General features: G+C 39.3%; 1 protein-coding gene across 1 annotated transcript; it reads left to right on the top strand.

Moving 5' to 3' along the window:
* The first annotated feature begins 344 nt into the window (after nucleotides 1-344).
* Nucleotides 345-24,129, top strand: kcnj3a (potassium inwardly rectifying channel subfamily J member 3a). Its single transcript, XM_026145052.1, has 3 exons — nucleotides 345-1,916; nucleotides 2,886-3,102; nucleotides 22,270-24,129. Exons 1-3 carry the CDS (start codon nucleotides 1,239-1,241, stop codon nucleotides 22,863-22,865), a joined length of 1,491 nt encoding a protein of 496 aa, XP_026000837.1. The 5' UTR covers nucleotides 345-1,238; the 3' UTR covers nucleotides 22,866-24,129.
* The last annotated feature ends 425 nt before the right edge of the window (nucleotides 24,130-24,554 follow it).

Below are 24,554 nucleotides of genomic sequence, written 5' to 3'. Positions count from 1 at the left end.
TGCTTAAAAAGACTAATGAGCATTAGTTTGGCAACTTTTTATTTTATTTTATTTTTTGCAAAATAGAGATAAGCTGCAGGAGGAAAATGTAGCTTTTTAAAACACGCAAAAGGCATTTATAATATCCTTAATAACTGTTATTGGCAATCTATCTCTAAGCCAGGGGTTCATTCTTCCATTATTGGAGTCTAAAATGTTGCTTTCGGTGCAATTATTTGAAAGTCATCAAGACATCTCGACTGCAATTTCCCATATTTGATCACTTGAAAAAAAAACCCGAAAAAAAAAAACCTGTCAAATCAGGCGAATCCTCTTCCCTCCTCCTCCAAATTGTCTGTCTTTGTAGTACCACTAGGCAACAGTGAGTGCATCACTGAAATCGTGGAAGTGCGCAGGAGCCGAACAGGGAAATCGAAGGGAAAGAATGATTTAAGCAGCCAAAAGAGCATCTGGTGGATCTCTGCCGCTGAACTATGAGAATCCAGTCGATATTTCTCTAAGAGAGGAGAAAAGGTGCCCGAAAAGAACCAGGCAAACAGCGTCGATGCGCGCAGCAGCAAATGACGACAGTGGGACAGTGATTTTCTTCCTCCAGCTCGTCATTTTTTACAGTCATATACTTGGGCGCAATTTATCTTCTATGTGTAGAGATCGCAAAGGAAGGACTGGAAACCGAATTATCTCCAACACAGCCGCAAGTGCGCAAAGAGCGTTTTCATCTTGGAAACCGTTTCCACAGACTAATTACGCAGAGATAATTGTCTTTTATAGACCACTTAAGGATTTTGAACTTTCCAATGAAAACTTACTTCGTGAGTACAGTTTTGAACAAGTCGATATAACCCCCCAACCTTCACTGGCGATGAGTAATCCACGACGCTGCAACTGATAAACCTCTAAAACCTGGACTGCGACTGGCGCGCTTGGATACCTTATCCTGTGCGTCGCTTATTTTATTTTATTTTTTTTTTCATATGGCTTCTATCTTTGGGGTTTGTAAGCTGGTCGTCCATTATTGATATTTCATGGCTGTAGAGTGTAGCAACAGTAGTGTGTGGCGAAAGAGGACGATGCAAGTCTAACTCGGGAGAAGACATCGCACTTTTATCGCCTTATTTCCCAAAAAGGAGACATTGCGCACGGGCACTAACGACTGCAGCAACTAAAAGCCAGACTTTAAAAAAAGAAAAAAAAAACATTGAATCATTTGTTATTTCTTTCGCTGCTGTCATCGTAGTATGTCTGCACTTCGAAAGAAATTTGGGGACGATTATCAGGTAGTGACCACCTCATCTAGCGGGTCTGGATTCAATCAGCCTCCCCCAGAGAAAAAGAAGAAGAGGCAGCGGTTCGTGGACAAGAACGGGCGATGTAACGTCCAGCATGGGAACCTGGGTGGTGAAACCAGCAGATATCTCTCAGACTTATTCACAACACTAGTAGATTTGAAATGGCGCTGGAATCTATTTATTTTCATCCTCACCTACACAGTCGCTTGGCTCTTCATGGCCTCTATGTGGTGGCTCATCGCGTACATCAGAGGAGACCTCAACAAAGCCCACAATGATAAGTACACTCCATGTGTGGCCAATGTCTATAACTTTCCCTCAGCCTTTCTCTTCTTCATAGAGACCGAGGCCACGATAGGATATGGTTACAGATACATTACAGACAAATGCCCCGAGGGGATCATTCTCTTCCTTTTCCAGTCGATCCTCGGATCGATCGTCGATGCATTTTTGATCGGCTGCATGTTTATCAAGATGTCTCAGCCCAAGAAAAGGGCCGAGACTTTGATGTTCAGTGAACATGCGGCGATTTCTATGCGAGATGGAAAACTAACTCTCATGTTCAGGGTCGGGAACCTGCGTAACAGCCATATGGTCTCTGCACAGATCCGCTGCAAATTGCTAAAAGTGAGTGATGATGCTTTTGGGTTTGTCCCCAGTGTTTCTCATAGTTCACCTCATGAGTTGTTTAGAAAACTGATACAGAAAGGCCTACACACTGACATTTAAGCCTACTCCTAACTGTTCATAGAGCCGCGAGGCATCTGTTGGACAAATCCTCATTTGTATTTCCAAATTTCATAGACTGCAGTGGATGCACGTTACACCACATTTGTGACATAACTCCAGGAAGATCATTACCTACCCTAAATCAAAACACAAAAGGCATATGGTTTCCAGGAATTATAATACAATTACAAAAAGAACAATAACAGTAAAAAATAATTTGGCAACTTTTTCCAAGCGGCCTGCACCTTAGTAATAACATTGTGTGTCCATGAGTTCATTTCTCTACACAAGAATATTCTTATTTGTCACTTCCCATGCCTTTTACTGCTTTGCTTCATAAACACTTTCCATAATGTAAATGTACATCCACTACCATAACAACAGACAAGAGTATGCTGACAATACAGCAGAAACATTGCAAAAAAAGCCTGCAGCTTCTATCACATTAAAGACGTATACGCCACACTGCAACAACATCCATGTTAGTAAATGATGACAGTTGCTTTTTTGCTTTGCTTTGTTTGTTCGTTTTTCCATAGGGGCAAATAAGCCACGGCAGGTGAGTTTAATGCAGGTGAATCCACTTTGATCAAGTGGATCAAACTAAATCCAGTTTATTTAATTACACATGTAAAGAGTCAGTGACACCTCCAATCTATGCTAAAATGGATATTCTCAGAGCATGTGTCCTTCTTTTGCCTTAATTTAAGAAAATTGTAGTAATTTTCCTGATAGACTGGTTGGATCTGATTGCATATAAAATGTGAAAAGCTTACACAAAGGCTCTTGATAAGCTGTGGATAGCTGTCTTACCCCTTCCTTCTCTCTACTGAAGAGTTCTCTGTCACTTTCTGTATGCTTCTTTAGTCTCGCCAGACCCCCGAAGGCGAGTTTCTTCCGCTGGATCAGCTGGAGTTGGACGTGGGTTTCAGCACCGGAGCAGATCAGCTCTTTCTCGTCTCACCACTCACGATCTGCCATGTGATTGACACCAAAAGCCCCTTCTACGACCTCTCCCAGAGGTCCATGCAAACAGAGCAGTTTGAAATTGTGGTTATATTAGAAGGAATAGTGGAGACCACAGGTGAGTAAGAGCAAACATGCATTTTTGTTGGCTTGCTGTGGTGAAAATGACAGCTTGTAGCCTATTTTACTTCAAGTCATAGCTGCAGTCTACATCTTCAGTATAGGAGCATGTTGGATTGTCTTTTTAATGGTGCTAAAGTACTTTGATGTGTTTCTGTAACAGAAATGGATAATATTGAGCTTCTTCATAGGTGTTAATGGTTGACATCCAAATGGACTTGGTATTGACCTCTTGATTGCAATTCATTGATTTTTATTTCTCTGGCAAACACACAGAGCTGCTAATAATGAAAGTGGTTGGCATTTATAAATCACTGATGATTAATTTTGTCTGCAGGCTTTAAATGAATTTTAACACCTTGTGTGCTTTGAGAAGTTAGGCAGAATTTTAAACCACACTTAAGTGCAGAACACTTGAAGCTCTAGCAGGTCACCGTTTTGGTTTTACACCTTTTCTTTTTGTCATCTGCAGTAAATTCCATTCCTCCGTCTTTGTGCCTGAACAGCTCTTACCTCTTGGATGCTGTTCTCAGAGGGCATGATAATTTGCTTTCTAAGGTCCCTTTAGAATTAGGGGAATTCCATTTCCACAAGATGAGCAATGCCCCGAGTAAAATTCTCCACCGTGGTCATTTTAAATTCGACGATTTATTTGACACAGTTGCTATAGTAAGAGTGGGGCGAGCTCCCTCAGTGTTACAGAGTGAACACAGGAGCAGTTGTAATAGGCTGGTTCAGAGAAAACAGCATATGGAGATGTGACAGGGAAGCTTGCAGGCCAACACTGCAGACAGTAATTAGCATAGACATTCAATTCCTGATAGATAATCATGATAGCAATTTATTGCAGTTGTATCAAAGATTGAGCTCACTGTGACCCTCCAGCTCAGGGCATGCAGTATTTATGATTCGTCATTTCACTGGCATGTTGCATAGATGAAAGTGCGCTGCACATTATTGAGTTGTGTTAATATATTGCAGTTTGTATTACGTTTTAATATATTCCAGTACGCAGCATCTGTACAGACTTAATTCTGTGAAAGACAAATTGAGGATGTCTCATTATAAATTAAATAAATAATCACTAAACATCTGGTGTAAAATGATCTAAATCTTAATCTTTCATCTTGCTGTGATTGTACATCTTTTGTGACTGTCGCACATTTGGCTAGACAACTAAAACTCGCTGTTTTAAGCAAGTGCGGCAAATCTGCAGTGTAGCAATGCGATAAAAATCATCATTGTTATATTTGCAGATATTTATAGCGTTACGCTGTCGCTGAAGCATGTGTCATCGCATCATCCGTTTGTTTTTTTGGGGGGATTGTTGTGCTCACGTTTGTATTCCACAGAAGTGTCTGTATGGAGGAGCACTTGCGGTTACGTGAAGTTGGTGAGAAGGGTGATGTAGAAACAATCTATAGTTAAAAATTGATGTACAGTGAAAGTCTAAATCCTCAGACGCTTTCATTTCTGGCCAGTGTAACTCTGTTTCCATGGCAACCTCTCCTTAAGTATTCAGGATTGCAGCACTGCACCTAAACTTAGATATTTTTTATATTCTTATGGTATAGGAATCATATAATCATTTTGGTAATAAATTGGGTAAACATGTTTTTTAAACATGAATCTAATTTCCAGTTGTTGACACCACCTGGCATCAAGGAGACTCTCCTCTGAAATGTGAAAAGCACACAGAGGCGTTACTCTTCCATAAAGTGCTTTCCAGAACAGGTGATACAGCAGAGAAAGAATAAGATGAAATATTTATGAGGCTTGGTGTTTACTAGTGAAGAAGCTGCCCAACTCCCCACTATTTTCTTTTTTCTCTCTCTCTTGTTATGCGTGGAAAAACACTGTCTGGAACATGAGTTAAAATACTCTCCAGATTAAAGCCTCGCCATCACTGGGCTGTTGGGCTTCCCATTAGATAATAACAGACACAACACTGTACCCTTTTTGACACACTAACCTTTCGTTCCTCTAGATCACACGAAAATATTTTGTCAGTTCTTTTTCCGCACAAAAGAAGAAAAGAAGAGCGTGAAGGAACTCAGAATTGTTCTATTTTGCTGTAACCTCAGAAAACCCCTACATTGTGCAAAAAGGCACAAGCCTACCCTCTTCTCTTTTAAACAAGAGCCTAAGGTGTTTTTAATCACTGCCTCAATGTGATACAGCTTCCAGATGAGACGTGTAGGTTGTCTCGTGGCATCCTATCTTTTTTCTTTTCCGCAGTAATACCAGTTGTGCTCCAGAGGATAAATTGCAGTTAATGTACTGTGCATGCTGCCAGAAGAGCAGACTAGCTTTAGAAAAAAACAGCATAGGCTTGTAGTAACAAGTTTTAGATGAGTTAATGGCGCTAACAGGAATAATGTCAAACAATCAATAGAAGCAACACACACCAATTTACTTCCCAGCAAGAAATTTTAGCAGTGTGATGGGCTACAGAGCAGTACGCGTCAGGCTCTGTGTCTGTGTGTGCTTCATCCACCTATTACTTACTGGATCTCTGTAAAATAATACCCGGCTTAGTTATTTCAGCATTATTCGAGCACTGCAGGCCTGACAGGTGCTTGGATCAAAGAGGAGGAATTTATTGCAGCAGGAGTGGATAACAAGTAATGACTATAAACCAGCTAATATCTGATGTTTGCGACTCTGGTATAACTCCAATGCTTAATAAATACAAATGCATTTTGTCCTTTTAGAGTAATGATAACATTTTGTACATATGTGATTATACATTTGACATTAAATGCACAGTCTGTGATAGACTAAGACTGTAGGGCAGAAATATTTGCTCACTTTCAATAAGGTAGGGTCTGCAGGAAAAAGTGATTATTATATGCTTAAGCGTTTTCTGTGCATGCTGGACTCTGTTTAAACTGGATGTGAAGATGCATTTCGAACAGTCAGACTGAAGAGTAATTAGGTGTGAAAAGCGTGGCTCAGTCACCATAGACCTGTGTCATGTGTCGTTATGTGTCTCCAAGGTGTCTCGCTGACCAATCGTGCTCTGATTTTTTCTACATCACTTCCGCTAGAAGGTCAAATTTATTGTCTGTCGCCAGTGAAGCAAAAAATTTATTTAGCAAGGTTGAGCAAAAAAAAAACCCCTAAATGGCTCAAGATGTACGGGTTATTCCAGCTATTTAGGGTAGTGAGAAAAAGGACTACCATATCCTGCACTAATACATCCCGTGTATTGTTTTGTTTTGCCTTTTTTGAGGCTGTCTCAGAACACAATAGTATTTGCACAATTCATTTCAATTCAATTTTATTTATATAGCACCAAATCACAACAACAGTTTCCTCAAGGTGTGTTATATTTAAAGATAAAGACCCTGCAATAATACAGAGAAAGCAGAGAACACCCTTCAGAGGACGTAGGGTCTAATGAGTCCCAGATCAATCCTGGCAAGTGGTCTAGTGGCCGTTTACACTCGCTGTCCATTTGTGATTATTCAGAGTTTGTCTCATAGAAACTGTTAATACAGCAAGACTGCAACAAAGCCATCCTGCCTACAGTCTCAATTTATTTATCTGATAATACATATAAATATACATAAAGTTTTAGATTGTCGTTTTTTTGTATTTTTTCATAACCGAAGATATTAGTGGTCACGTTATTTTTTCTCTTTATTTACTACTAGAATTAGTTAGCAGTATACTATTTATAATGGAATCAACAAAAAAAGATTTTTCACAAAAAAATTTGAATATGCAAAATTAAAGTCCTTTTCAGTGAGTCTCAGATGAAGGCAGAGTAAGCAGATGAGTGACGAGACTTTGGATGAGGTGCTCTGGACAACCTCAAAGAGTTGGCGACAGGGACGAGGGGTGTCAGGACAGCTGGAAAGGGAGATTGACAGATCGCAAAGAATTAAAAGAACAGGGGCGGATTGATTTGGACAATGTGGGCAGATAAATCATTGGAAAAAAGTAGTAAGTCCACAATTTGGATGACAGTGTGTGAAAACAGAAGCGATGATGAAAACAGGGCAGCAAGAATAGCCCATATAACCACAATTGATTTTCCCCACTTGGTGACACACCTGCTGAGAAAAAAAAAATAAAATAAAATAAATAAAAATAAAAAAATATATATATATATATTAGGGGTGCAACAATACTCGTATCGGTATTGAACCGTTTGATACAGTGCTTTCGGTTCGGTACGCATATGTATCGAACAATACAAAATTTTAAATTTATTTTATCAACTTTCCTTCTGACGATGCTGTCTGTGTTGAGAGCTCAGTGGATCTGCCTTCGACTACTCCGCCTAGGCTGCACTGATCTGCACAGATCTGCGCAGATCCACTGAGCGCAGCGCAAGCTGAAGCTAAGCTAGTTGCAACATGGCAGCTGCCTCAACGCTAGCCGAAATTGAACCTCTCACACCCTCATTCAGATCTGGCGTTTGGAACTATTTTGGTTTTCATGTGAAGTATGACCCTGATGGTAAGCGTGTCATGGACATTAGAAAGTAAAACAGTATGTTGGACGTGCCACGCCAGTGCGTTAGCGCAGTTAGCTTGTTAACGTGTTGACGCCGTCCAGCCCAATGCACGGGGCGATCCGCGGTTACTCGTTAAACGGAGATTTGCGGCGTTATGGCGTTAATGTCATTTTAACAAGATTAACGCTGACAGCACTAGTGGGAACACAATACATATGACTGCACATTTACACCGACATCATCCTAGTGCAAAGACAAGTGGAAGCAGACAAAAACAACAAGCATGCCTGCTACAAACTTTACCCGAGTCATTTAGACAGCCATTAGCACATGATTCTCCTTATGGGGACCTGATATGTTTAATATGCTGCTGAGAATATAGCCCAGAAGAAGCGTATAGTATAGCTTTTATTTTGGAAAGAGCCATTTGTCTGTAATAAACTCTTTTTTCCAAAGATGAGTGATTTCTCGATCAGATAGATTTTTTTTTTTTAATATTTTGTTGTTTCAGCAACATTACATTTAAAAACTGTACTTTTGAGTTAAAATATATATTTATAATTGTGTACGTGTACGTGTACAGCTGCATGCTGTCCTTCAACCTCTGGCTGTCTAGATCAGGTCCAGAAAATGATGTGAGCTTTATAGACACCTGACAAACTCTCTGGGGAAAACCTGGTCTTATTAGGAGAGATCCATCCCACTTTGGATGGTGCTGCTCCCATTTCTAGAAGAATGGCTGAATACGTAAAACTTCCCCAAAACCCGACATTCCAGAATTTGGACTGTAAAGCAGACTTGCAATCTTACGCTCCTCTCTGCAGCTTCCCTTCTATTGTTATCCCTCCAAAACCTCATCCTCACAGAGACTGTGACTGCTCCCAGATCAGCTACAATAGATCAACACAAAAAATGACATTAAAAATGACTTTTGAAACAGCACCAAAGAGCAAAACAATGAAATATGGTTTTATAATCATTAGATTTCTCTCTTCTAAATGCTTATGAGTAAATGATTTTATAATTGTTCAGTTGTGATTTATGTTGCTTTACAGAAACCTGGCAATGGCAGGAATAATACATTAGTTTAAATGAATCAAACCCCTCACATTATACTAACTGTTAAGTGTCTTGAAGCATAAGCCCAGGAGGAGGAGTGGCAGCAATCTTTCATGTTAGCTTACAAAGACCTAAAAGGAGTTATAATTCATTTGAATGTTTTACTCTTATATATCCAATCAAAAACAAACAAACACATAAAAAATGTTTTCTTTGTCATTTATCATCTACCTATGCCTGACTCAGGCCTTTTGTATGACCTATCTAACTGAATTTGAAATCATTCTCAATAACACCCCACCATAGAGCACTTTGCTCTCAGATTTCAGGCTTGTGGTTTTCAGACATTCTCAAAGTAGAATAGGAGGTAAGGCCTTCAGCTACAAAGTTCCTCTCATTTTCTGTGAAGAACTGGCTCAGTATGAATTTGGGAAATGGACAGCCTCTCTACTTTTAAGATTAGACTTAAAACTTTCCCTTTTATAGTTAGGGCTGGATCAGGTCACCCTAAATCATGGCTTAATTACACTGCAATAGGCTCTGTCGGGGACTTCCCATGATGCCCTGAACCTTCCTTCTTCTGTCACCATTTTTCACTCATGTGTTTCTACACCACCTTTGGACTTTTGCGTTTAATGTTGTCTTCTCTCTGCCGGCATTAATGTTTGACTCTGTATCTCTGTGCTCTCATTTTTGTTTCTTGAAGTAGATGGCTGCCCATCCCTGAGCCTGGTTCTATTAGAGGGTTTTGTTTTTTATGTTAAAATGGAGTTCTTCCTTCCCACAGTTGCCAAGTGCTTGATCATACAGGCTCATCCCTTAGAGTTTAGCTCTAGTTGGGCAGGGACTTACCTTATGATATTAAACACCTTGACATGACTGTTATTGTGAAGCGGCAATATATGCATAAAACTCAATTAAAAGGAATTGCATAAGGAGGAAATGAAATGACAGAAAATATTCTACTTATGAACTTACCTCAAATATGAAATTAGTTAAAAATAAATAAACAAAGATACTCTGATTGTTTTCTATAAATGCATTTTAACATCAGCAAATTGTTAACTTGCAAGGCATGCTCCTGGTCTGCAGTACGGGCTGTATAGTTTGATGAACGTGCAACCACTCATTGGGATTAATTGAATGTGAGGAAAGATCGTGGTTTTGCTTTCATACAGAATAATTTTAAAGTGGCTTGAACAACAAGATATGCAGGATGCAAACTCTAGTGTCAAAGCCCTTCACTTTGAATCCTTCCACTCAACCATCCACTTAAATTACCTCCAAGATGAGGTGCAGAACTGAACCAGCCCTTTCTTGAAAAATCTGTTTATGTGTTTTAAAACGAGTGTCACATATAATCACAGGTCAGAAAGAACATATTTTTCAAGAAAATAATTCACGTTAGTTTTACATAAATGTAGTTTCTACAGGCTGGGACTGGGATGACTGTAGCTCAGGAGGTAGAGCAGGTCAACTACAACTCAGAAGGTTGGTGTTCAATCCCAGACTGCTCCAGTCTGCATGCTGAAGTATCCTTGGGCAAGATACTGAACTGAAGTTGCTCTCCAGTGCTTTCATTGAAGTGTGTGTGAATGCTAGATAGGAAAGTAGAGCAAGTGGAAACGTGCTATAAAAGAACCAGCTCATTTACTATTTGTGCTAAACAAGTATAGGCATCAGAATATAATACAGGCACCAGACAGAATATGAATGTACAGAGCTGCTTTTAAAAAAATCTGATAGCTAACCCTGTTATTTTTCTTTTTGACATGATTTCCAGTATGACTCCCGTTATCTTTTACCATATAATACCTTGCATCACCCATATTGACTGAAATCATACTCTTCATGGGCAACAGTTTATCTCATACCAGGCAGCCAGCATACACAATAGCAGGGCCCCAAACCCAGCCCACCTAAATACAATGCAGTCACACTTTTTTCCTGGTATGACATGCCGCACGTCTGCTGTTGTGCAGCACAGCAAATGACAAGTATTGTTCTAAATATATATATAAAAAAGTTGATCTTGAATGTCAGAAAAATAGAAACAAATTGTGATATAATGACATATTAATAGCGCTGCAGGTCATTTTCCCTGTTCTGCTGCAGCGCGGATGGTGACCTGAGTTTGACTTGCCAGATGAATCACAACTACTACATGCAGTCTTAAAATACATCAGAAGTTTAGATAAGTGTCCCATTAACACCAGTAATGCTGCTCAGCACTACGAAGGCTTAAATACCGAGCCAGAGGCAATCTGTTCGTTAGTGGAGGTGAATCTTGAGAGCTCAAAATAAACTGTAGCTGCCAGTAACAGACGTTTAGGTTGCTGTAGCCATGAAACTCATTAGTGTGTTGCGAATAAATGTATTTCATGATTTCCACAGCGCTCCTGTGCGAATGCTGTGTTTTTTTCTTTCCCACGGAGCTAATGTGCATCTATGTAATTTAAGACCATGCACTTTTCAGATTAGAGACGTAATAAATAACGATAAACAAGCTAATGATTTATTTCGTGGGGCCTCATTTTCATTACAGAAGTGAAAGTCAGCACATTAGTCTGTCCCTGAAATTTTGTATTATGTTTTCAGTCTAACATGGCGGCAAAACAGTGTTGAAATCTTCGCAAACCTCCGAAAAGTGTTTCTAAATTCACTCATCGGCTATGAAAAGCAGTGATTCATGAGCATAAAGTGTATCATCAGCATAAACTCTTTATCTTTTCAGAGAGATGTGACTTTCATGCAAATTTGTGGAGTGTGATCATTATACTTGTTGCGAAATTCATAGAGTGCTGCATATAGGTCATATTTAGAAATGTTTTTAAGCACAGTTGCCAAGGTTCTTCAGGATTTATACTTCATGATGAACTCGGTGCTCTTAGATGTCATTTAGTTGGTTGGATTACTTTTTTTCTTCTTCTCAGTTTTCACTCAGATTTTGCTTCATTCTTCTGGTGACGCATCACTTTTGTACCGCGGGCACAAACGCATTCAGCTTACTGCACTAACTAATGATCTCAGTGTTTCGAAATGATTTTCCTCTGTGTCGTACATGAAACACTGAATCACGCTTCATCTCTTGATTTGGTTCTGAGGCCGATAATGAAGGAAATTATGGGTAAAACATCAAAAGCACTCTCTTTTCATCGATTAAGTTGTGCATTGATTTGGATTGTTTGCAAAGGTTTCTTTCGGCCCCCTCTTTTTCATACTGCTACAAAGATTTGTCATGAATTACTGTTATGGAATAAAAAATAGAATAACCCAGCTATCTGCTCATTTTTTGTTAAATGAGTGTAGGTGGCAGGGGTGGTTGCTTATAGACTGGAGCAGCTACTAATGTTTATTCATGTGCTTTTGTATGCATAAATACTGTATAAATACTGACTGGAGAGATCAGCCCTGAATGATGAATCTTCTACCTTCAGTTTGTTGGAACAGCAGTGTGTCTGTTATAAATGAAGTTTGTGTTTGGGCATGCGTTAAAGTTTTAAAACACGATGCAGAAAATATTAGCATTTGGATTCGTCTACATAAACAGATGCTCGAGATTTATCATCAGATTGTGGAATCAGTAATAAAAAAGGAATTAAAAAGGCTTGGCACTCATTTTATGTAAATAAACAACAATGAATACTGATTTGTGTGGAGGAAAAACTATTAAGTTATATAATATCATCAATTAAGTTGTTGTGCAACAAATACACATACTTGGAAAATGAAATTAAGAGTAATAATCACTTTGATGTAGACTCTGTCTAGTGGTAAAGCCAGCCAGCATAATTAATTGGGAACATTCATTGCCACTGATTAACAGAGCAGCCAATGTCATGGCTTGATCTGTGCTTTATCAGCAGCAGCAGCAGTAATTGAAATGAACACTGAGACCTTTCTTTTACGCCAGAGGCCTCACAGTTTCATTCATATGAGCAAGAGGCCATTGCCCCGGAGGTCTGGGGTCACCTGACGTCAGTTACAGACGCAAACCCCGTTTATGAGCCAGCTGTGAAAGATCAGAGGAGCTGACCATAATTCATTTTGAGTCATTGAAGCGAGAGCATGTCCTCTCATCTCAGTGTCATGCTCCCTGTCTCGGGCCTGCGGGTCAAAGGGTTAAAGTGGGTTCGGTGGAGAAGTTGAGAGTCGCAGCTCAGGTGAGAGCAAGGCTTTCCAATTAAATCTAACGTGCTCGGGGTGAGAGCTCCTGAGAGAGGTGTCTGTCCCCGCAGAGATCCACCTGTGCAGCTGAGGAGATAAACCACGTGTTGGATGCCTTTCAGCTTTAACTTTAAATATTTTCAATGAGACTTTCCTATATAAACTTTACCTACAGTATAGCTTCACTTTGCATTAATATTTAATGAATTCAGTTGTGTTTTCATTTATGTACTGTATTTCAAAAGCCACTTTACTGTAAACTGCTTTATTGTACCTGAGTAAAGAATCAGGTTTTGCATGTATTTCTCACTTGAAATGAATAACTTCAAAGATCTGTAGCTGTGACACATCCAGAAAGAAAAAAGAAATGACACAGAATCACAAAGTTCTATATAAATTTAATGCAATGCGTCACACTAGTCCCACAGTAAGAACTAACTTTATGAAGCAAACCGTTTCATTTTATGAGAATGTCAGAGAGGTGTTGGTTCAGCTAAAGTCTGAGTCTAGATTATGCTGTAGTTGCACTGGATTGGGTAATTGGGTTTTATTTGCAATATATTTCACTCCATTACAACAACAAGAAAAACTGAAGCTTCATATTCATCATAGAAACAAGTCAGAGCGTCTCGTAGCCTAAGCCTTATAGGCATCAGACAGATTTATTTCAAAGCTGATTTGCTTATGTTATATTTAAAATGTATTCAACGTATTTTGTCCAACACCTGTAGCAACTGCTGCTCTGCACAAATGCGTTTCCTTCATGTCGTATTGCGACATTAGCATTGCAAATTTTAGGTAAACAAGGATATTCTTGGAAGACGTGTAAGATTAACATCTTATGGCTATTGCACATACAATAATTGCTCTGGGGCTGAACCCCTCATAATGGACATTGCAACGAACTAGCTATGACATACCGGATTCATTATCCCTTTCAGATGCTGCCATCCCAAGGGGTGAGCACGGTAATTGTGTCTTTAGGGATTTGTCAAGTCTCTGTTGGATGGCAATAAATCACTGGTAGAAGAGGTGTGGTGGCAGACCTGGAATGAACCTGCGCGATAAAATAGCAGTACCTCAATATTTGCCTCTACTCCGAGTGCGAGAAATAACTGACTTGGTTTGAGTAGATGTTGTCTCTCAGAAGATGCGTGTGCCACTTTGTTGTGAGGACACTTCTTTTTTTTATTTTTATTAATAACACAAACTGGAGACCTCAACATTGACATGACTCCAGCCATAATAGAGGACAGACACTCAGGGCAAGTGTTACGTTGTTATGCTTGTTTAAGAGGTTATCACCCCAAAGAAGGTTGTGATGCACTCGCAGCATTGATTTGCGGAGCTGTGACCGTCCCTGAAGTGCAGGTGAATCAATCCCGAGGCCTAAACACAGAGCCCCATGAACATGTTGTTCTGAAGGCTTGTCTTCTTGCAAGGCCCTCCTCTGGGATGTCTCTTTCTATTTTTGCCGCTCAGACATGGTTTAGTTTACTGGAATAATGCGCTCTCAAGCTCAAGTGACAAACTTGAAAAAAACAATAGAGATTCTTTACTCCTTTTAATACCATCCAAGCGAGATCTCTTAAGGCTTGAAAATCCCTCTTTTGTCTGCCCCCCTCTTAGCTGTAACTCCTTTTCATGACTTAAGAAGATTTAATAGTGGCGATCAATATGAGATTATAGCTTCTTTCACTCATTCAGTCTGTTTTAAGGAAAGAAATTGGCTTTCTGATCGTTTCTGAACTCAATATACTTTATAATGAGAAGCAAATCTTTCATATTCTCAGCTGGTGTGGACACCTACTCAGTGTGATTTCTCCTGTATGAACAATAAAGGTTTTTTGGCCTAAAGGAAATCCATTGATTGGCATTTTGCTCAACTGCGTCCCTTTACGACGGTATCAGCTTTGCCTTCATTTGGTAATATGCGCTCTTCTGGCTGTGTTAATGGCCCTCAGCCATATGTTCCTGTAGCCTGCCCGACACCCCACCTTGCGTGGAGATGCTTGGCAGCCCCGCTCCTATTCCTTTTCCTTCCTTCCCTTTCCAACAGCCTCCACACTCAAGCAATTGCCACAGCATCCAGTCTCTCCCCTCCCCCATAGCAGTGCACTTCCCCTGCCTTTTCCCTCCATCAGCTTCCTTCTTGTTCTCATTGCTGAGCCCCGCGCTGTGGGGCTGGAATAGAATCTGAGAGCTGCAAGCAACTTGAAGCCATCTTCACAAAGGGATTACGCACTAAAACAGTATTTAATGAAGGGAGGGGACTTATTTGCATCCTTGAAAAGTCCAACTGTGAAAAACAGGTCACTGAATGCTTCTGGATTTCTCTACAGTTTACCAGTTGATTGTGGTCACCATAGAAACAGCTGATCAGGACTTGTGGCCGCAATAGCACTATCACTATCAAATAAGAAATTTTATTGTGTTGCAGGAAAAATTTAATACTAGAGTCAAATTTTACAAAAAAAATAGCTGTGACAAACTAAAAACATGTTATTCAGACCTGTGAGCTGCACTTCTCTTTCTTCAGCAAGCAGATATGGCATCCATCGTCATCATCCTCTGATATTCTTCAGTTTTTCATGACCTAATACAGACAGGGGAATGCTCCTCCCTGATTTAATTGAAGAACAGAGCAGTTATTATGAATTAATTGTTATACCTCGCAATCGCGCGTTGCAGACAAAGACGTGATGCGGATAGCCTCGGCTGCAGCAAATGTTTGACAGGAGCGGCGCACAGATAAAAGGCTGAATCTTGAATAATGTTGTGTGACCGTGTGTGTGCAATGTCCAGATTCTCATGCTTGTTTTTGCTAGCGTTTTTCTCATACATAACACTTGAGCTGTTTCCACAGCCGTGATAGACTGTCAGGGGACTTTGCTGACAGCACTGCGCTGGTGTTTGTGTGTGTGTGTGTAGAACCATTTGAGTGACTGAGCGAAAGGGAGAGCCAGACAGAGAGTGAGCGAGGAATAAGGAGGTTATTTGTGATTTTGTCACTAAATATGAGGTTGCGAAGAACTCTTTGACACCCACCTTCCCTTTTTTTTTCTTCTTCTGACTAGCACTCAGATGAGAAGTCATTTGAATAAACCTTCATTTTCACATAGCCGTCAATTTTGAGTGTCGTTTGCCGGGTGGCTGTGGGTTGTTTAATCATACAATAGCTCTGATTTATTTATTTGAAAATCTAGATCGAGACTCTGCCTAGATAATTTGACAGAGCTGAAATTAATAGGCCTCTGCTCTCACGTCTGCCCCTTGACTCTACTCTGTCCTCAGTGTGTCAAGTGCAGATTTGCAGCGGTGATTTTTACGGAGCCGAGTACCAATCGGATATGATCCTGCAGCTTTTCCAGCCTGGATAAGCTTCTTTTAGACCGTCGTGTCTGTGAATACCACTTGTCTTGTTTTTTTTCAGCTACTATCAAGAAACACTGGCAGGCTGCCTCTGAGTTTACAGTGCTTTTCTGTTCCAGTCACCAAAGAACCCATTTTATCTTTGCTGTCAATCCGCTTCACTTTGTTAGCCCAGAGAAGAAGCTAGCTCTGTCTTATCACAAAAGTGCATTTATTTAGAGTCTCAAGCTGAGGTGGCTTTCTGGGCGCCTAAATCTCAAAGCTTATTCTTGACGCGATTTCCTGTTCTTCTTTTTTTCATTCAATTGTGGAGTCAGTCGGTGAAATATTTTAAATATGGTGCAGATAGGGCACAGGCAGCCTCTACATCTCACTGCTCTCTACTAATTTCCTCAGGGTTTAGCAAAATACCTGTGAGTTGATTTTCAAACATGGTTGTTGCTGAGATGACAAAAGAAGATCTGCATGCTCGTTCTGTTTTCCATGTTCTCTCCTCTCTGAAATCTACTTTTAATGAGCTGCATTTTTATATCTGTGCAACATTCCTGAGTTCAGCAGAGGATTATTCAAATGTTATTCATGCTGTTACATGAATATTACATATCATGTGAGTCCTGTTCTGAAGGGGGGCGGTTCTGATGGGGTTTCATACTTTCAATTTAGGCCCCAAAATACCATATATCACACAGACTGTGCAATGTAGGGATACTTTTATGAATAGAGAGATCCTTAAAATGTTTTTTAAAAAGTTCACAGGTAATAATACTGGTTTAAATGTTGCAATGATTTGGGAATGTATAATCTTTCTTAAAAAGCTGTGCAATAAAAGTCAGCACTAAGTAACATCTGTGACTTTCACTTTTTTTTCAACAACCAATATACTGGCATGTTGAGGTAAAACGGGAAATGATTCTTATCTGAAAGACTGTCAATCAAAACTGAAGAGAGATGCAGTTTTTACCCCTGTTTCAGCGATACATAATAAAGTAAGAATTAAAGCATGTAACAGATGGACTCATTATGTTACCAACAATGACATCAGATCACAGCTGTGGAGATGGAAAATCTAAATCATCTTTAGCTCTGTTTACTATGTTCAGCAGTCAGACGTTAACTTTGTCTGCGTTTTGATGCTCGGTGTTCAATGTGGGACTTCTGCTTCTACTGTTGTATTTGTCTTTAGTCGAACGGCTACTTTTACTAAAGGACTTTGCACTTCTTGTACCACTCGCTTAGGTTAATTGAGGGACTGAAAGCAGATAATAATTTGATCCGAGTCTACCCTCTTCCCCCATATGTTGCCTGCCAGCATAAGTGCCTTTGAGGTGGTTCAGTAATTTGCAACAGCATTATCGACACACACACACACACACACACACACACACACACACACACACACACACACACACACACACACACACACACACACACACACACACCAAAAAAATCAGACAAAAGGAGAGATACATTTTTTTAAGATGTTGTAAGTCGATAACAGAGAGGTCTTCCTCTGTGAAACTTGTGTATTGTTGATAAAACAGCCAAAAGACCCTGATTTGTCTTCCAGAGAATCTGTAAGAGGGGTGTTCAGAATCTCTTATTGCGGAGCACTTTATAGAGAAGAGCCACTCCACAGAGGATTTGAAATATACTGGTATTGCCTTATACAGAGTCACAGAAGGGAACAGATAACGATTTACTGAAATTAGAAGTGTAATGGATCCACACAGTTACAAATTTCTCTCCTAATGGGCTGAATGAGGAATTGCCTCTTTACTGATTCCAGTGATGTTTTTTCCCCCACTTAGTTTCTTCTGGCTTCTCTTTTCTTTAACAGAGTTGGTGAAACCTGACGGTTTTCTGTTTACATGAACTGAAGAATGAATGAAACTGACCACAGGTTGATTTATTATTATGATTATTAGTGTAATTAATAAATCTGTCAGTCATTGTGTCTCCTCAAAGGACAGTTAAAAAATTCTACATATTCAAATTACTTTTTTTTAATCATAAAAATCATAAAAAGAAAGAAAAATCTAAATACTGGAAAAGCTGGAAAGCGCTGTTTTAGTGATTTTTGGATTAAAAATTTCAAACATTATGTTGATTTTCAGTTTTTTCTGTCATGACTCATAGAGGTAGGTTAAATTATTGTTACAGCACATCGTTTTTATGCCTCGATGCTAACGACATTTCACAAAACAACTTTTGGGCTGTAAATGCGAAACTGAAATAATTACACATAAATGTTTGATCGGATGAAATAGTGAAGTGAATAAGTGAATTTTATCAACTTCATTGTGGCGCGATGATCTTTTCTCACCATTATTAAATGCTATAACTCAGAAACAGAAGGGGAGATTGTGACAATTTATTTTTACATTTTCACAGATGCTGAAATAGTGGCTTTAATATTTCATATCCACCTATAAATTTCTCTCACAATGTACATATTTTAATAAGAAAAGATAATATTTTAATCAGGACAGCCATGGATGTTAACTGCAACTTGTTCTTTTTGAAGTGATGGGGTGAATAAAAAGAATTTGAATTTCCCAGAAGTGGTTAAAAATCCATGTAGCGTAGTTCCAGTGGTACCAACTCAGTATAACTGGGAAGCCTATACTATATCAAGCATACAGTATAAAAACTGTGACTACAAAATTATTTTAGCTTTCACTTTTTTGACATAGAGGTGTTGGTAACATCAATAAACCTAAGTTTCAGTGACAACACTGTACACCACATATCAGAGGTGTTTTATCTCCCCCTCTCTGCTGTGACGTCCTGCTGTTGTTCCCAGCAGCACAGAGCACAACAGATATGTTTATTTTTGTGCGTTTGCTTGTTGTGTTCTTCTTCTTTTTTTTTTTTTTTACCCCTGCTTCGCGTGCATTTATGACCCGTTCGTGTGATACAGAACGTGCGTGCCGCAAAGATCATCCGAGGGAAACAGTGCAATATTCCGCCCGAGTGATGGATGAAAGGGGATGAGAAAATTGCTCTGCGCTTTATTAAAAATGACATTTGTATTATGAGTTTTGGGCTTCGCTGATGAGATGTCACCAGAATATATGTTTTCCCCACTTCACCAAAAGGCAGACACTTTTGAGCTGTGTGGTTTTGTGTTGTAAAAGGTCACATTTCAGTGACAATAAAACTATTTTGGTCTGGCTCGGGAGCCATATTGAGGATCTGAGCCCGTCCTCAGTGGAAAATCCATTCTGAGCAGTTGGGTTGTGCATTTTTTTTTCAGCTGTTGAGAGACTTTTGTGTTGTGTCACTGTTACTTTTGACCAAACTAAGCAGAGAAAAAGCTTTATGGCTGTCACATGCACACATTTCTACAGTTTTGTTTCCATAGAAACGCTGAGTTCTGGGCAGGCGTGTGTTTAAGAGTTACATAAGGCTTTACCAGTAATACATTGTACAATCCAATATGGGCATTCTCATTTGAGTAGATTTCTATTTTTAGCAATGATACATAGTAACTGTAAAAAAAATATCTAAATGAGGTTTTATGGTTTCTTGCTGCTGCTATTTTAGGCTGTGTAACTGCACTCTGTTACTCGATCTAGGGCTGCCTCTCTAACTGATACGAAACTTCGATATACACAGCATAATGTTTAAATTTCCATACAAATTTGCAGTGTCTTGGCCTTACTGAAAGTCGAGGTGCACAGTTCATTATCACTGCTGTGTCTGTTATGGTGTGGCCATATGAATGTGGGCGTTGCAGAACAGCAGGTCTTTAGCAACACAATTGTACATATCTGATGCAACAGTGTCTACAATTATGCAATGGCTCAAGTATCTGTTCTTGAATAATGTATGGAATTGAAATCTATATTAATGATCTTGATTAAGCCTGGTGCTATTGTTAGTTCTTGAAGGATGATACAGCGGATTAGATCATTGACATCAGAGAGGTTTCTGCCGTAGTGGGCTGAGTGGGTTGAGAGGAAGGGGAACAGGTTGAGCAGGGATTCGGCCCCAGGCCTGCAGGGTTCATGGGTTTCCAGAGACAGAGGTCTTACAGTAACTCCTACACTATCTGCAGGGCCGATAGTGTTATTAATAGATGTAAGATGAAGCTATTTGGATTTTGTTTTTACTGTAGCAACCCCTTTCACTCCTTTGATTTAAAAAATAATAACTAAAGAGTGTTGTAGTCTTTTAGATATAGTATCAATGTCCAATTAGCACTGAGCGACATGTTTGATTAAGAAGGTGCAGCTCATTTGTGGTGGTGATTAAGTAGCTGTCAAAAGCTATAATCTGAAAGCATTTTCCACCAGAATTTTCTCACAATCGGTGTTTGCACGCCTGTTGATGGCGACTGTGTTTTGGCTGGCGGAAATTTAACAGGTTCACTATGCAATAAGATTTCCATTCAGGCTTAACTCTATCGCTCTGGCCCTACAGTTCTCATTAGCTTTGCCCACTTTATTCACTGCAGCACATTTGTATATGCCCAAAAGGCTCGGGGACTTTGAGGCAATAGTGCAGAAGTAATACACTGAATACCCTAAACGCACTTGATGTTCACATCTGTGATTGTGTACAGAGCTGTTATCAGTGAATTATTTTATGACCTTGGGAATCAGGCGGAATCGCAGATGCTGCTAGTTTCGATGATGACATCCTCGCAATCAGCAGCAGTGTCTCACTGTGAATAAGCGCTTCTCTTAGTTTGGACCCAAATGTCGCTGCTAGAACAATATTAGTTTGGTAATTAAAATGTGTGATAATTATGAACCGCAGTTGCTGATTTCCTGATGGATTTCAACAAGTTTTAACATGAATGTCCCAGCCATTCAGCTGTGTGATATAACCAATTTAGTATTTTGTTCAAGATGTAAACCTAATTATAGTTTTTCTGCACTCACTTTCAGCTAGAAATTAAAATTGTTTATTCAGTGGAATGTTAACTATGCTGGGATAGAAAAGGCTTTCCTGTAAGCAGGGGAGTGTGACATAATGCACACATGGCTTTGATAGCTACTGCTGAATAATGACGATGAGTAATCACTTACAAGCATCCAATAACTTTGGATGAAAACAAATGTTTAATGCTGTTTAATTCAAACCTTGGGATTTTTCTAATTGCATTAATTTGTTTCTGAGGATGCGAGGGGAGTTTTGAAGCAGGATTTTAATTCCCCAGTGAGGGAACATTTATTCCAAATGTATAATAGTCTGCTATCATGTGCCAAATTTGCAAGGCATGGTTACAAGTACACACACAAGGCAGACACATGCTAATAAGGCTATTGTGGTTTAATTTGTAATCTCCAAAGGACAGAATTGAGCACTTTTACCCAAATTGTCACGCTGGTTTTGGCTTAACAATGTCATGAAAAAGGATAATGAACATTTTTTTGTCTGTATGTGTGTGTGTGTGTGTGTGTATGTGTGTTTTGCATAACATCTGATTCCCCTTTAATGTCTTAAAAAGAAATATTACTTCTATCTGTTGTAGTTGCTAAGGCGTGGACAGATAGAATTAGAGAATAAGAGTGGATTTGAGGTCTTTTTTTCCTGTATTTTTGTACTGGACTGCCATAAGTGAAGACGATGCTAAACCAAAGAGTAAATGTAATATTAATATGCACTGTACTCTTTGAATACATGACAGGTGCAGTGGAAGTTCCTTACTAATCATCATTTTTAATTAAAATTGGACTTTTGTAATTATTATTTTTTCATTCTTATAAAACACGTGCAGCCAATTACTCAACTATACTTTTAATTAATGTTCATGTTAGCCTGGAAATTGCTCATAAACATCACATTTAGGAAGGGAAAATCAATTAAGCTTTTTATTTAGGCAGCTGGCTCTGTAATACAGTAAATGCTTAATCATTGAGGCAGTTTTGTTTGCAATATTGTTTGCTTTGTCATCTAAAAATAGCTCTGGTGAATAACATATTGGCTCTTATGGAAGAGTGCCAAGCACATAATTAAATCAGGGCTCTGCTGTATAATAGTGGAGTCTTGAAATATTTCATATTTAAATTTTTGGGGTTAACTGTACTGTTATAAGTCAGTGACACATAATTTGTGAAACTTAAAGGGTCTTCTGTCTTTTCGTCACAGGAATGACCTGCCAAGCGAGGACATCGTACACCGAGGACGAGGTTCTGTGGGGACATCGCTTTTTCCCGGTCATATCTTTGGAAGAAGGTTTCTTTAAAGTGGACTACTCTCAGTTTCATGCTACATTCGAGGTGCCCACCCCTCCTTACAGCGTGAAGGAACAGGAGGAGGCCCTGCTTCTCTCCTCGCCCCTCATGGCTCCATCCCTTTGCAACAGCGGGGAGAAGAACAGCTCTCTGGACTGCTTGGAGACCCTGGAGGACAATGACAGCACCACCAAGCTGCCTACCAAGCTCCAGAAGATCACAGGGCGGGACGGCCTGCCTAAGAAGCTACTAAGAATGAGCTCCACCACCTCAGAGATGACTTACAGCTTTGGCGACCTGCCCATGAAGTTGCAGCGAATCAGCTCTGTTCCTGGCGTTTCTGACGACAAGCAGGGTGGGAAGGCCTCCAAGATCAGCACAGAGCCCATCAGTAAGTCAGTGGCGGACCTACCTCCAAAGTTGCAGCGACTGGCTGGAGGAGGGGCGGGCAGGATGGACGGACACCTGCCGCCTAAACTTAGAAAGATGAATTCAGATCGCTTTACATAAAGCAGGCAACATATTTTAAATTATGCCATCCACTTTTATTTCCCTAACTGAAGTCCTTGTACTATTCCTAATTTATTAATGGACAATATTCTTATATTAAACGAAATGTAGAATATGTGCACAAAAACCTTATATAAAGTGTGGGGATGGAATTGAGCACATTTGTCTCTGGATGTAAGTGTACATGCTCTGATGAAAGACCTCTGATTTTTTTTGGGTTGTTTTTTTAAGGATGATGTACAATTAGCACAATCTGGCATGTAAGAAACAGCGCATGTAGAACAGAATCTAAATAATTTCTGGCATGACATTTATTGATATATTATTTTACAAAAAGAATTTCATTAATGAATTTGCAGACGGTGGAACAATTGCACAAAGCCATATGATTTACAACATGGAAAACCTACATTACATGGTTCTAATTTGTGGTGACGACAGGCACATACATTTGTTTTGAGTTGATTGCTTTTGTTGTTTAATGTAAAATCGTGGCAATGTTATGTTAACTGCATGCTTCTCTTATTGACTTAGCTATACAAAGGTAATAGACAAAGATGTTTAGCCTTAACTATATTACCTTGTTTCCATTTTCATGTTTGTTCACAGCCGTATTTTTGGCATTTCATATATAGACTATTTTACCATGTGCGATTTTATGAATTTATTAGATGATCAAATACAAAATATGTTGCTAAATGATGCATTTTACATTTACGTAGGAGTGCATTATCAGCCTCATATGACCTATCGGAACTGGGCACAATGAGTTTCACTTATTAAAGTAACACTTAAGTTGAAAGATTGAATATTTGTTCCTGATAAGCACAAAACAATCATTATATTATACCCTGTGATATTAAAACCTATTTATGGGCATTCTGTTTTAAATTGACTGCTTAGGGCAGTAGTCTAGTACTGTGCAATCACATTTTTCATTATATAACAGAATACAATCTATAGTAGGCCTGTGTGGTCATACAAGACACTCCTTTAGAATTTCAACTTAGGTGTTACTATTTAGATTTACCGGGCCTATAAGAAAATCATAACCTTTGTTTTAGGGGCCCATAATATTCCTCCTCTGTGATGAAAGCAATAATATTATAATGACTATAATCTTTATATAGCCACAGGGTCTACCACAGCCCCATATTCATTCTGTTGACTGAATCCATGCCATGAAATCTGGTTTTCTCTAAATGCATCAAAGACATTGTATGATACCCAATCTCTTCAGGAATAAAGATCTAAAGTAACTGTTGAGCATCTTGCTCCTTTGACTTGATATAATGCATACTTTACTGAGTTGGTGAAAAAATGTCACCGTGTTAAGGGCGGTCAAAACGATGGAAGACCAACACCATTGTTTCATTACTGTTAATAGCTGACCTGTGTGGCTGCATCTACTGCCATGTGAATTACCCAAAGCTGTGTACACTCACTGGCCACTTCCAATCGCATGGCAGCAAAATGCACCCAAATGTTCTTCGAAATGATCAAAACAACGTGCTGAAATTTTAACTTTGCATCAGAATGCAGTGACTTCGAACTTTGACTAAACTTTGACAAGACTTTGAATGTGGCATGATGTTTGTACTTGGATTTTCCCACTCAGCTATCTCTAGGGTTATGGTCCCATAAAAGAGAAAATACTGAGTGGCAGTTTTCCAGGTGAAAATACCATGT

Source organism: Astatotilapia calliptera, chromosome 16 (genome assembly GCF_900246225.1).
Source record: "Astatotilapia calliptera chromosome 16, fAstCal1.2, whole genome shotgun sequence".
NCBI classification, from domain to species: Eukaryota; Metazoa; Chordata; class Actinopteri; order Cichliformes; family Cichlidae; genus Astatotilapia; species Astatotilapia calliptera.
Note: the sequence above shows the minus strand (reverse complement) of the source record. Positions and strands in the feature narration are given on the sequence as shown.